Below are 15,064 nucleotides of genomic sequence, written 5' to 3' on the forward strand. Positions count from 1 at the left end.
ATATTCACAATGATTATCATGGGAAACAGATGTGATAACGGGGGCACGCTCAAGGTAAATGGATATTGGAGATCTATTGTTTGAATTTGAAACATGCTGTAGTATGTAGGTACTCACAAACATTTTCCCTGGGCCAAAAAGTTTTATGTGACCGAGGTCTGCATGGATGCCAGTGGGGTGGTAGTCAGCAGGGGTGGGGAGAGGGCGATTGGTGAATGTTGAGTATTTGAAACATATGCACCTAGTAGCTAGATTAAACAATGAGAAACCAGAAAACATGGTCGTAATCCCAGCTTCCTCGTCGTATAAAATTCTGTGAACAAAGGCAATTGTTTTATTTCACTTTCCCTCAGTTTTCTTCAATGTCACATATAAGTGAGCCTCAAAATAAAAGAAGCTGTACAAAACCTTCTCCTGTGTTTGATTTAATTAACTATAATGTTCATGTATAATAGGAGATGCTGAAGTGCTATCAATTGGAAATTGATCGCATCCCTCTAGGCACTCTAAAGATGGGGGTACAAGCCACCCAAACAGTGCAAATAACTGACCTGCCTCTTTAGTTTACTATCCGGGTGGGGAAAGTAATAATGTTTCTAAATTCATGTTTGAAAACGAACACTTTTAAATACATTTCTTCTCAATACACTGATAGAATCAGATGTACTAAGGTGAAAAGATTTTGCAGGTTCATACACAATTTGAATTTTGGAGAGACTTTGTCATATTTTACACGTTTGCTGCCAGAGGTCTTTAAAAATGAAGGTGTTGCTAAAGTTAAGTACATTTCAGGAGGACCAGACGTAGCCGCTGGGCTATACTTTTATGGCCACGTTGTAGTACTGGGTTGAAAAATAAAATTGACATGTTCCCCCATCAAATTTTCTCACCTTTAGAATATTCCTCAGGCGCCGAACTGGATCTGGAAACTTAAAAGCAATACTTCTGCACGTTATATGGCAACACGTGGTTCCGTGCTACCACTGTACTGTCCCAGAAATGACAGAGTGCAGCTGTATGTAAGCTCCACCCCTGCACGATGATGTCAGTTTCTTGCTCGACCTGTTTCACACCTTCAGACAGAGTATAAAACAATTATCAGTATGCAGCTCTCTAACGTGGTACCTTTTTACACCCAACAGCGAGGGGGGAGGGGGCAGGGGCAGCGTGAGGAGTTTAGAGTATCGACCAGAAAGAGGGTTAGTGAACGAAAGTAACTTGCTCTTTTGATAGATGATTTAAACTGCTGATCCCTCACCTATAGAGTAGATAACAAAATAGTACTTTCCAACGGTGGAGGTTCTGTAAAGTGGACTCAGTTCAAAAAGTCTTGCATGGCTAAGAGGGCGAAATGCCCATCACAGCGGATTGATGTTGCAGGCTGCCTCATTTCAAGGACAGGCACTATGCATGCCACTGTAGTGGTAGCAATCTTAGCCCTGGTGGAATAGGCTCTCGGGCATTCTGGAGGCTGCTTTTGGTCAGTGCGTATTGGATCTCAAGCTAAAGGACTATCCACCTTGACCGCGCCATCTTCTATGCAGCCTTTCTCAATCTGGAGAGCCTAACAAAAAGATGATCCGTCGACCAGATGGTTGTTGGTATGATCAATGTAAAAGCCTGAAGCCGTTTTGGTGGGCAACCAATGGGGTCTCACCCATTCTTTCGATGAGTGAGGAGGGGCAAAGAATGCTTGAAGAGGGATAGATTGCCCGAAATAGAAACGCGTCATGACTTTTGGTAAGAAGGCTGACCAAGTTTTCAGTACCAGCTTGTATGGATAGAAGGTGGTGTACTGTGGGTGCACTCAGGAGAAGTTGAAGTTACTGCAATAAGAAAGATAAGTCTTTAGAGTCAAAAGATGCAACAAGCAGTTATGCACTGCCTTGAGGGGTGTACACATAAGGAAGATTAAGACCAAGTTAATGCCCCACTGTGGCATCACAAACGGTTTGTGAGGGAACATGTGCATCAAAGCGTTGATAAACCACATCACAATAGGCGAGTAAAACAAGGATGGTTGATCCTGTAAATAGTAAAAGGCCAAAAGGGCTGATAAGCTTTAATAGTGGCCAGTGCTGGACCAAAGACAAAACAAACAGCATTTGACAGTTTAGCTTGTAATTGTTGTGTGTTACGGACCCCACACAAGGCCCAAATCTGTTGCAGCGCTAGGGTTGCCTTGCAGACAGGATGACCTCCATAACTTCAGTTGGCAGATCAAACCAAGTCAACTGCTGCCACTCAGTCTCCAGTATAGAGGTGTAGATTGTACAGTTTCAGTGAAGAATCCTGCCCTGCTGCTGCAACAGAGGATGAAAATGAAATAAAATGAAAATGAGATTTTTAAAGTGCCCTACTACGCGTAGGTGTCTAGGTGCTGACTCAGTCAGTCGGAAAGAGATGCAGGTAAAAGCCAACATTCTTGAAGATCATACAGAAGAACAATTTGAGATCTGTACTAGTTATTAAACAGCCGTGCCATGTTTTAAGAGCCTTATGAAGGATAAGCAGGTTTTTTGTAGTTTTTAGTTTGAGAGGCATCGAGTTCCAAAGTTTGGCAGTGGCCACTGCAAACCTCTTGCATCCCCAAGTAGCCTTCTCAACCTTGGGTACACACAGATTGGCCTGGGAGGAAGATTTCAAAGTCCTGGGAGGGGTGTACCATTGAAGGAGCTGTTCAACGGATTCTGGCCATTATGATGAAGGGCCATAAAAGCTATGCACAGGGACTTGAACATTACCCGCGTTCTCACCGGGAGCCAGTGAAGTAATGGGAGACATTGGGAGACAGACTGATGTTTTGGTAACCCTAGAAACAGTCTGGCCGCTGCATTGTGGACCATTTGGATCTTATGCAGAGCTTTTTTGTGGGCAGTCAGGAAAAGCCAATTACAAAAGTCAATTTTTGAAAAGACTAGTACACATTGATCACTGCCTTGCGAAGGTCTAGAGGAATGAAGGGACAAACCTTCCCAAATGATTTAAACACAAAGAAACATGAGAAGGTGATAGCATTGGTGCATACCACAAAGGAAAGCTTTTCATCAAATTGTACTCCCAGATTTTTTACTTTAGGAACAGGAATTGGGAGAACTCCTATTTCCCTGAGGCCACCATTTGGGAGACCAAAATGATGGGCGAATACCAAAAGTAGCACCACAGTTTTGTCTGGGTTTAATTTCAGACAATTCTTGGACATCCATCGCCCAATCTGTTGCATGCAACCGTGAAAGTATTTTGCAGTTTTGTCAAGATCTTCTGTGATCGACACTACGATCTGAGTGTTGTCAGTATATGACACAACTGAGAACCCAAAACCTTTAATCAGTGAAGCTTAAGTTGTAACGTATAGATTAAAAAGAGATGGGCTCAGTGCCGAGCCTTGTGGCACACCACAGGGTAGAGTTAAGGATGTTGAACTGTAGCCATCAGATACCACAAATTGAACTGTCAGTGAGAAAGGATCTAAGCAGCTTAAAGGCAGTGCCCCTGACACCTAACTCGAACAGAGGCTTGATAAGGAGTTTGTGATTAATGATCCTCTCAAAGTGGTAGACTGATTGGAGGGCAGATGCTACTGCCCAGAAGCTCTGATCCCACAACCTCCTGGCTCCATCTGGAGCCACTAAGATGACTTGGGACCAGTCATTCTTGATTTTTTTCCAGAACTTGCCAGGAAAGACAGTCGTGCTAAGTTGTACAGGAGACCAGTTAATATTCCGTGCCACCCTGGGATGCAGACACCAATTGTGATCCACCAAATGCAGACAGCTGCGCTCATCCGTACTAGCATGCCACTCTGCCTTGCTTGTCGCAGCACCACATGGCAGTGGTGCGGTCCATGAGAACTAGAACCAGCTTACCTTTTATAAGGGACAGGAGGCCTTGAATATTAGATGAATAGCCCATACCTCTAACAGATGTGGAGCGGGGTTCCTGCTGACCAACAGAGTACTCTGATGTCCACCGTCCTCAAATCGCCTTCTCAACCCAGCAGTGAAGCATCAGTCACCACTATCAACTCTAGGTGTGAGACGGCCCTGCCACTGATCAAATTGTGGTCAAACATCCAGAACTGCAGATCATATGCAATCTCCTCAGAGCTGAATGGCATCCGTCAGGATTCCTTGGTGCTGGGCCCACTCTAACTTGAGATTCCATTGCAGTGCCCACATATGACATACGGCATGGTCGAGAAGAAAGATGCAGGAGGCTAGAAGGCTAAGCCGCCTCAGGGTTACTCTCACAGAGAGATCCAGAAGTGAGGCTGAAACACCTGGATCATAGCCCAAACGCCCTGGACTCCTTATACTGGAGAAAAGAGCCTGAACTGCACCATAACCAAGACAGCCCCAATGAAGGGAAAGCCACTCCTAATGAGTTGGGTGCAACTTCCGCTCATAGATCGAGAAGCTTCACCACAGTCTACAGGTTACCACCACCATGACTTTCATAAACAGTGAGTGGCACTGGTGAGACAGAGAGGGAGCACTGCAAACCGAAAATGATCCTGGCTTACCTTAAACTGTAGGTAAAGTCTGTGATACAGCAGGAAAAGTATATGACGATACAAGTCCTGCAGGCCCAACAATACTACCATTCAGTCGCTAAGTGCCAGGGCAGACAGAATCTGAAAACGTGAGCATTTTGAATTTGTCATTCCACCAGAAGGGATTCATTAAGCGAAGATCTAAGTTAGGCAAAGTCCACCATCCTTTTTTGGCATGAGGAAATAGCAACAGCAACTACCTGTCCACATTTCGGAGTCTGGAACCCCCCTTGTTGGCCCCTGTGTAGAGAAACTCTTGTAAAAGAATGGACAGGTCCTCATCCGGGAGTTGTTCTGCTGTGGTATATAGGTGCGGTGGGCAGAAAGAAAGGGTAGGGCATAGCAATGCTGAACAGTTCGGAAAACCGTTGGAGAACCCATCCATTGGATGTGATGTATTGCCATTCTTGGAAATGTGGTACTTATGGCAAGCCAAAGCAGCTTGGAGGCTGTTGCAGTAGGGGAAGAGGGCTGGGAGGACTGGTACCCTTAGTGACATTTGTGTTGCCTGCTAGATCCACATCCCTGGCCTCATAACGGCTAGTATGCCTGAAACAGGTGCTGGGCAATTGCAAATAGGGCTGGGAAGACTAGTGTTGCCTATACATCAACCACATAGAATAGTCTTGCCAATTTACTAAACTGGTGAGTAAACGGCTTGCCAAGGGCCAAAGAACCAAGGAGGGTGAAACATTTGTACACAGTCCGCTTTCTCGATGAACAAGCATAAGTCTCCAAAAGGCATATACATAAAATAATCTTGCACGTATCCAGAGAAACCTGTAGAGTGCATCCATATTTGGCAAAGCACTAGTACATTGGAGTCAACCGCTTGTCAAAAAATCTGTAGCATAATGCCAGCCCTAATCATGTGTTTGTCGCATTTTGACCGTCCTGAATAGTCTGAACCCATGCAGCCCTAAGGTCTTTGAGGATCTCCAGCAAGATCTTGCTGCCCATGTCCTAGAGTGCATGTATAGCCAGACTACACACAGTAGGACTCAGGGAGGACCCCCTCTGCTGGAACTGTAACAAAGTGAAGGGGGATCCAGCGCACCTTGTCATTCTATGCCCAACACACAAGGTATTCTGGGGAAAGGTTTTTGACTACATCAATAATGTGTTTAGCTGTAATATAGCGATGGAATTCTCGACCCTTTCAACGGCGGTTATACGTACAAATCTAAGCTCCTAGAGGGATAAAGATCTAATAGACCTTTAACTGAAAGCAGCGGTTAAAATGGTACTAAGCAACAGGAAAGATACAGCCAATACAAACTACAAAGGATGGAACAACTGGATCACAAACCTCAGAGGAGCGGACAACATCGCGCTACAGCACTCACCATGTAAAGCGTCCTCGAGTGGGCTGTGGGAAGCACTAGACACGTACCTAGACCCTTATAAACCCCCATAAACATCTGGCCTCCACACTTAGATGGCCGATCCACGAGCGGCAGACCGAAACAGAGCTCGCATGTGGACTCACAGACACCGTATATCTGAACAGTCGTAATGAAGTATGTATAGCTGCCACCAATGGAATACCAAACAAATGTACCTTTCTACATGCCTGTCCTATCCCTCTTTGGCTTCACCATTAAATTTTCCTATCCTTTCCTCTTTAACACTTCTTTCACTCTCAAAAGATAAAAGTAAGGGGTAGCTACATAAGCTACAATGTAAGAATGATCTCTGGCACTCGTGGCTAACCCTGTAACATTACTTACGATTGTATATGGTATATAAAAATAATTAAAAAAAAATATTGGTCCAATAAACAAACTACACGGATTTGACCTCAATGCTAGGCTTGGTAAAAAGAACATGCATTTTCCCAATGCTGAAATCCTTAGACTCCTTGTCCGGGGGGGGGGGGGGGGGGCGGGGTGGCATAGGGAAAGAAATTGGGGTTAACCTGGATAGTGGAACCCGGCAAAACCGGACTCTCTGGAGTGGGATGCTTAGTGAGAAAATTGTCACCAGGCACATTGCAGTGTCCAAAGATGCAGGAGGCATATGTGCACCGACTATTCACTGGTGGGAAAGAACAAGGTATTGACAAGGTGCCCATAAAGGTCTCAGCAAGGGCTTCATTGAATGGAAGCAATAACTCTAATGTGGCTGGCCCAGACTGTAAGAATTGTGTAAGGACATTTTTAATAACTTCGTCTGAGGACAGTTGTAGGTTTAGAACCACAGCAAACAAAGCACATTTTTTCTGTTGGAGGTCCAAAAGAGGATTTCAAACCTGTGTCAGTTGAAGTATCAAGCCCACTGGCCACCTTTAAGTGCATGTGAAATCATCAATATCCTAATCAGAGGGTAAATAATGTCCATTACCACCAACATCGTCCCTGGACGGTGGCAAGCTTTGGTCTGAATCAGAGCCAAAAAGACAATACAACCTCTGAATATATTCTTGGTTGTGGCAGTATAGGATTGCATTTAAAGTGAATGGCGACTGGTTGTGCTGTAGGAAGTACAGTTCATGGCCTCCATTGGGGTCATGCTGAAGCCAGTAAGGGGTCTGATATCAGCGCCAACCACAGATTCTTTTCTCTGGCACTGGCGGCGACCAAAGTGGGATAAATGTAGGAAACTGCTTCAGAGTGAAAGTCAGTTGTGGAGTGCATACAGGTTTTATATTAGGTCTGAGGGGTCAGATAGAGCATAGGATGGACCCCACTCCCAGTAGTAGTACTACTGAGGGCTCCTGCAGATCCGTGAGGACCAAAAGTGTGCCTGAGGGAGCCAGATGAGTACCACATATGCAGCATGGCCTCCTTAAATACCTCAACTATCAGTGGCATCACCAATGGATTGAGAAACTCAAGGTACATCAACACTATGACACCCTCACGTCTTATCTAGAAACAGAAAAGTGGCGACCCGGGGTAGAGCCTCCCTTCACTTTCTTATGTCTTCTTTGACTTACCATAAGGCTTTGACCGTGAAGAAGACTACTCGTGGTAATGCCCTCAGTAGTAGGTCCATGACTTGGAGCGTAAACAGAACTTACTTGAAGGCCGGGACTTCTGTTCAGTGAGGTGCAGCTTTGCTTCAGGGGCCTAAATCACCTTCAGGTGCCTGAGGCCACACTCCGCACATAACTTAGTCATGCCTCAAACCGAAACACCAAAGACACACCTTGTGCGGATTCATAACCAAAAACTGTTTCCTGAAGATGTGCAACATGGTTTGCAACCTACAGTTTTAGGGGGTGACATCTTCCCTTTTACAACTGGATCTTGTTTGGAGTCATCTGAAATGCGACAAAAGTAGAGTGGCGCTCCAGATCTGCATCCAAAAGAGTAGGAAAGAACTGACAGAGTGCAAGGGTGGAGCTTATATGTTTTTCTGATCTGTCATGTCATGTCTCAGGTCATTGAAGCTAGTGCGGAGTTGCATGGTCCCACCTAGCGGCACACAGGAGTATTGCTGTGAAAACCTTCTGGATCCAGTCAAGTGCCTGGGGAGTATTCTTTTACTAAGATCCGCTTTGAAACATGTTATCATAACTTTGCTGAGTAATGGCATTAAAGATGTTATAACAATGCAAAAAAACACTATCCTTCCACTAGGCACTCTAAAGTTGTAACGCCAATGGTATGAATGTTGGACACACAAAAAAACATGAAAACCATAAAAAAAATTAGAAGGCATTCCAACAGATTTCGATGAACCACGAAATTCAGTTTAGAAATTAAGTTACTCTGATCTATAAAAAAAATCCATTTAGAGGCTGAGCAGGTGAGAGATTGATCATTAAAAGTTCAAGACAACTCACAGATCATTCTCAAACGGTATTTTGCATGAAAGTGGTTAAACATTAGGTTAGAAGAAGCAGGTATGTGAGAACAAAATCTCAGAGTGAGCTCAAACCAATGCAAGTTTTTTTGGCCTATACAAGATTGCTCACTATATATCTGAGGATGCTTTTTAGAAAAATAAAACCGTTGCTAAGCCAACTCCTCCACACCAACACAAGAAGGGAGAAATGTGTGTTAATGGTTAAATTATTCACACAAGCAGAACTTTAGAACCAATTATGTATCATCACACATAGCACAGCAATGATCAAGGTTTGCTAATTTTGCACACTATCAACAGGGGCGCAAGCAAAACTGCAACATGCCGATGGAGAAAAACATAAATCACCCATAGACTTGTTGCTCAGCAGTCAGTACCATTCATACACAATGCCACATTAGGCAGCAGGTCACCGAGTTCAGAGGAATGAATTGCATCTTAGAACCCCACCTGATACATGTTTGCCCATGCACACTACTGCAGTAGCATTAAGTCTGGTGCACTTTGCGAAACAGTGTATGTATGAGCTATTTTTATAGCACAAACCTATCCAAAAGGCAGCGTAGCACTATACATGTTCAAAGGCAAGCTTAGAGTGTCCCAGTAATAGAAGAGGAAGCCAAGGTCTGGGCAAAATAATGCAGTGTGATGTAGTGCCGTTTACAGAGGCGAGTAGACAACTCTTTCCGAATTGAAGCAATGCAAAATATGGCTGCCGCGGTCTAATGAGCCAAAGGGATGACTCCGACAAGTTTACCTTAGGGAAACTTCCTCCCCTAATTTACTCACTCGTACGGACGAGCGATATATTCCGGAGTTAAAGAGGTTTAGTTCTTGCCAAATTGCCTCAAAGATGAGACACGTAAGAATCTCAGTTTCTTATTTTATTAGCTATTTATCACCACTGCAGGCCACATCGCTATAGTGGATGCATGATAGAGAGTAACTTTGTTTGTGATGGAAAGTGCTACTGGTCTCCATAAAAAAATATAATAAAAGTATTTTTATAATGGTAAAACACAAATACTTCGACAAAAATCAAACCACTGCATTTTAAAAAGTAGATTTGCACGGACTTGCTGCAAGAACGATATTGGGTATATAACAATAATGAGGAGACACACTAGCTTCATTTTTTGTGTCACCTTGGAGGAGAACAGATTTAAAACTTTTCATTTCCAAACAACTGTGCTTGTATTTGAAAATATATTTGGACATGGGTACTAAGAGATACTTTTTAAAGAGGAGGTTTGCCGATGTCTATTGAAAAATACAAATTGTGGCTTCCAAATATGGAAAAGATGTTGCTTGTAAGAAACACAATATTCTTCTGCAGTCTATGAAAATGTCTGTATTTTATTCATTTCGTGTAACATTTACAAAATTCGACAAGTGTACTGTTAAGGAAATGCTTGGTTATCTGAAACCACTAACATCCTAAACCCAAGCCAAGGTTTACTATTTTCAAATGTTACTACATTTTATTTAGATGTGTCTAAATGTAGCAAAGTAAAGACTTTAGAATGGAAATTTTAAAAAAGTGTCAATGAACACTTATAACACGTTTACATCAACTGTTCAATTAAAAAAAGAAAATCAACGCCTCTCAGATTTAAAAGCGACCTTCAGTATACAGTTCCAGAGGAAAAAAGTTCCTGGTACATATACATCATGTAGAGTCTACCGAAAAGCCCTTGCACATGGTAGTATTTTTGAGTATGAACGTTAGCTTCACAGCTCATCCATACCTTCCCAAACGTACATAAACTAACACACACCTTCAGCAGTCTCCAAGTAATCTAAAGTAATATAAAATGTTAGCACCTGAAAAATATAAACATGCTACAGAACTATATATTTGTTATTACAGTACAATGCTTCACCCAATATCTTGGGTTTTTCAAGGAATTCTGTATATCAATGTTTATCTTTCTTTTCAGCTTTCTGTAACAATCATTGAGGTTTTCCTACAGCGAACATGAAAACACGCTGCGTCTAGCTAATAAACACAATTGGCTTTTCAAATTAACGGCACAACTGCATTTAGAGGTTAAAAGCACTGCTCTTTTCAAATGTCACAAGTAACACAAATTGTGGAACATTAATGTTTACAGATCAGATGTTCATAAGAGGCATTTCTGCCAATTTTCCCGCTATAAACTTTAGTTTGAGAGTAGTGTACACATTTTAGAAAAGGCAGTCCCATACAGACTACGAGAAAAAAAAATTGTGTCACAGTTACAAAGCTTTGAAGCAAATTAGGCTTTAAAACTTTAACAAGAAAGAAACAAATCTTATTACTAAAAAGCACCTTGTCATGGTTAAAACAATGGAATGAGAAAATGAGCAAACCGATTGCCTCAAACAAAAACTCCAGAAATTCAATTCTGACATTTTTCTAAAAACAAGATGCAACAAGAAGGAACACATCATTAAAACTATGTTTGATGACATAGCGAAACATAGAAAAACAATTTATAATCTGCATCAGATTAAAGGTTTCCTTTAAAAACATCTGTCAGCAATCCATTTGCAACAGCTGAAGATTTTCAAATTGTTGGTCTTCATGTGGTGTTCAATACGACTCCGGTATCACAAACTCAAATTCAGTGCCGCCTTGAGATGGACTGTCTTTAAAAATGGGCTGATCTCCAGGTTGAATGAACACATCATTCCAGTCCATAGGCTTGGCGGGTGAACTAGACTTTGGTGACACAGACGCGGTTCTCTTTTTTTCATCGACACTGTGATCATCAGCATTGTTGACTTCCGCAGCACTGGTTGAAGGTTGTGCATTGCTTTCAGGGGACGGTTTGCTATGTGGGGACTTGAAGGGATGTAGAAGATAAAGCGTGGGGTCTCCAGAAGGATCTTGATTATGAGCTGATTTCATATGGTTAGACATAATCCTATGGTTAATGAAAGACCCTCCACAAGTCAAACACTGATACCTTTTCTCCCCGGTGTGTATGACCTCATGCTTTGTACGGTACTCTGCCAAAGCATAGACTTTCTCACAGTAATGACATGGATACTTCCTTTCCCAAGAATGAACGTTATAGTGTCTTTTTAAACTGGTCCGAGAAACATAAGATCTTTTGCACACAAGGCAAATGTAATAGACCTTTCCATCAACATTCAGCTCATAGTGATCATCGTGCTTCACTTTCACACGCTTGCTGTCCGGAGATCCGTCAACTGATCTAGGCAGCTGGACTTCTCCATCCTCATCCGGGTCATTTTTAATTGGTATAACAATATCGTAAGTGTCTTTGTCCTCACCAATGTTTGCATAAACCTTGCAACCAGTTGATAACCCTCCAATATCTGATGGCGTATCTAAGGTAATAATTTTCTTACCATCCATAATGTGGTGGGAGCCTATTCCAGCCCCACCTGAACAGTCTTTACTGCTGCCAGGATTAACATCTGCAATTTTTATTTTTAGCTCACCTGGTTTGGAAGTGTTTTTTTTATGAAAAGTGGCCTTTTGTGGCTTCGGAGGTTTTGGTCCCTCAAAAGTGGACACTTTTTCTGTGTTTGTAAGTTGACTAAGAGTGCTGGGTAACAAATTTGGGCAGGATGGCCAATTGGCATTAATTAGAGGCAAAGGCTTGTTTACAAAGGTATTAAAAGAGGGGAGCTGCTGTGAAAGAAAATTCATTGTTTGAGAGAGATGATTCTGAGCAAAGGTGCTTATGTTAGGAGGAGGATTAAGCTGTTCTCGGTCAGGATGTTGGGGATTTAGCAACCTGGTGCAGGAAACAGCGGGGGATTGAGAGGAGCCAAGGTTCACACTACTGGCTTGATCTTGACTAAATGCAGTAACAGGTAGAGCATTTATCTGAGATGGTATTTCTTTTAAAGGTAAGTTGTTTGGAGATTCTGCATTTAAAACTAACGGAGTCTGAGCTGAAATGGTATTACTCATGCTCATCTGCTGGTCAGCTATTTTAACTTTTTCTGGCTCTGTCATTTGCTGAGCTCTTTCAGGAGGTTGTGAAACGCATGGTTTCGGAGGTGTTTGCCCAGAAGGGAAAATTAAATCTTTAGATTGTGTTGGGCTTGGGCTAGATATTTTAGCAGATGTAGTATTTATTTGAGGAGGCGAAACATATTGGAACTGCAAATTGTTTGATGCACAAGGGGACACACTATTTAAGCTCAGTTCTTGAGTGGGAAGTTTGACCATATCCAGACAGGTCTTTTGAGATTTAGGAGGTACAAGTTCAGAAGAGAAAACACCAGATTGTGTTTGACTTGGGCTTGAAATACTGGCAGATAAAGAATTTGCTTTGTTGGGTAATTTATCAATATCTGAACTGATCTTTTGTGCTTTCGGAGGCACACGTTCAGTACAGAGACTAAGATCAGCCTGGATTTGACTAAGGCTCTGTATGCCAACAGGTAAAGAATTTGTAAAGTTGGCCAATTTAGCCACATCTGAACTAGTAATTTGAAGTTTTGGAGCCTTAAGTTCAGAACTGGAACCAACACAATCTTGTGCCCGAGTAGGACTGGATATATTAACAGATAAAGAATGTGCCTGATTGGGCAATTTTTCCATATCCTGACTTGTCACTTGTGGTTTTGGAAGCACAAGTTGAGAACAGGAAACAACATCAGTTTCTGTTGGAGTTGATATATTAGTAGATAATGACTTTGCCTGAGATGCTGTGACGGTTTTTGGAGGAAAGTTGGTTGGTGAGGGACATTTAGCTCCCAGAATCAAGGGCTTTTGATCTGGTATGCTTGCGTTAACACTCATCTGTTGGTTGGGCAATTTAACTGTTTCCAGACAGTTTTTTTGTTGTGCTCTTTCAGTGTCCTTTAAAGTACGTGGTTTCGGGGGCAATGTGATGGAACAAAAAACCACATCATCATCTGATTCTTCACTCTTATCCTGGCAATTACCAGCTTTGGTTGATTCGTGGAGCTCTTCACTGAAGATGGTACTTGTCTCAGTTATGATAGGTGTTGCACTACTACCACTGTCTTTAGGTAGAGGACATTTGGTAGCAGGCTTATCAGTGTTGAGACTCTTTTGGTCAGCATCAGAAGGTGAAGCTTTTACATGATTATCCTTGACACTACTGGTCATGCTCTTCATCTGAAATAAAGGAATGCCCAGGTCTGCAATAAACCTAACTCCCAGTAACTGTCCAGATTTAATCAATTCCTCTAGTAAATTGGTGCGGACACCAATAATTTTAGAGCTGTAAATGTAATTGAGTATTTCCGCAAAGATCTCAGCTCTAACAAAATTCAGTTCAACCACTTGACCCGAAACAGAAAACAAGTTGTGAAAGTATGTGCTTGATGCGGAGAGAATATTTTTGTGGGCTCTAAACTTTTTGTCTTCCACAATGACTGTGACATCACAAAAGATTCCATGGAGACGTTGCTCATTTAAAGATGACAATAGTGTGCCCGAGTACTGGGTATCAGTGGCTGTAATCAGTTTTCGGCTCTCCATGCCTACAAAGTGGAGGGAAAAGAAGTTAATATTAAAGATTTTGATTCAATTAATGTTTCTTTATGCACACAATTTGATTAAACTATCCTTTAAGCATTGGCTATGGGATAGGTTGAAAGATTCCTTAATTTACCAAAAAGGGAGACTTCTGTTCATAGAACAATTTTTCAGACTATGGCCAGAACAGGAGGCAATCAACAAAACGTATAAACTAATAATGTATTAATAAGCAGGGGGTCCTCTTTGAATGCTGTACTCAAATACACTCAAAGACAAATGTTCATGCAAATCAAAAATAATAATTCAGTTTCAAGTCACTGTATTTCTTTTTGGGTGCACCTCAGAGCCTTCATTAAAAGGACACACCAAGGGGCTACACTGAATATTTATTGTAGGTGTGCAGACTACCTATGCGAAATTTGAATCCTCTACAGTACATCGATTCTAATAAAATCAAGGTGCTGGTAGAGGATGTCTTTAAGGCTTCTAGTGGGTTAATTTGCCCTCTACTGAATCACCAGCTCATACAGTATCTAATAAATATGGTCAAGTAAGCAGGTATGGGTAATAAAAATCAGAAAATTGAATTAAATGTCACTGTGAAAATTGAAAAGAATAAAAGTTAAGACCAGTAAAACCAGAAAAGATACATGTGAAACAAAAATCTGCAGCTTTATTGGCATATCTGATAATGCACACCTGCATACTATACTTTTATTTATTTGCTTCTCTAGAACAATGCCTCTCTAGCATTAACATTAGAGCTAATGGGGCGACCCTGTGTCCCTCAGAAACTGGGTATTGGTGATATAGAAAACAGTTGGTTCTGTTGGGTAATACAATTGCCTTTTTCACGTATTTAATACGAAAGCAATGATGTGTCTCAATTTGATGTCAAATTGAGATACATCATTACTTTCTTATTAAATACATGAACCATAGCAATTGCATTACCCGACAGAACCAACTGTTTTCTATATCTCTAACATTAACGGCATGCCCCCCTCTAAGAAAGGAACATGCACATTACTTGAAAATCAAGCCATTTTTTAAGTATAAGAGTAGATTTAAAGCTGTTATATGATGTATACTTGCCTATCTTTGAGATTTCCAAAGCAAAGGCTATGAGGTGCTAGAGTGTTTATTTATATAAAAGGAGTACCCATACTGTCACTAATGGATCTCTAAAAAATACATCTATATCTAACAGAGCCTTGAGTAGG

General features: G+C 41.7%; 1 protein-coding gene across 7 annotated transcripts in view; it reads right to left on the minus strand.

The window, feature by feature from the left end:
• Window positions 1–15,064, minus strand: part of LOC147718587 (transcriptional regulator Kaiso-like) — a 368,583-nt gene that overhangs the window by 111,083 nt on the left and 242,436 nt on the right. For 4 of the 7 annotated variants that reach the window (XM_086918525.1, XM_086918523.1, XM_086918524.1 and 1 more), the window contains one exon: window positions 9,697–13,843. The exons of the other annotated variants lie outside the window; for them this stretch is intronic. In XM_086918525.1, the coding sequence (XP_086774651.1) occupies window positions 10,941–13,841 (2,901 nt within the window). In that variant the 5' untranslated portion in view covers window positions 13,842–13,843 and the 3' untranslated portion in view covers window positions 9,697–10,940. Of the gene's footprint in view, window positions 1–9,696; window positions 13,844–15,064 lie in introns of those variants that run through there. 7 annotated transcript variants of the gene reach the window in all.

This window comes from Lissotriton vulgaris, chromosome 4_1 (genome assembly GCF_964263255.1).
Source record: "Lissotriton vulgaris chromosome 4_1, aLisVul1.2, whole genome shotgun sequence".
Taxonomy (NCBI): Eukaryota; Metazoa; Chordata; class Amphibia; order Caudata; family Salamandridae; genus Lissotriton; species Lissotriton vulgaris.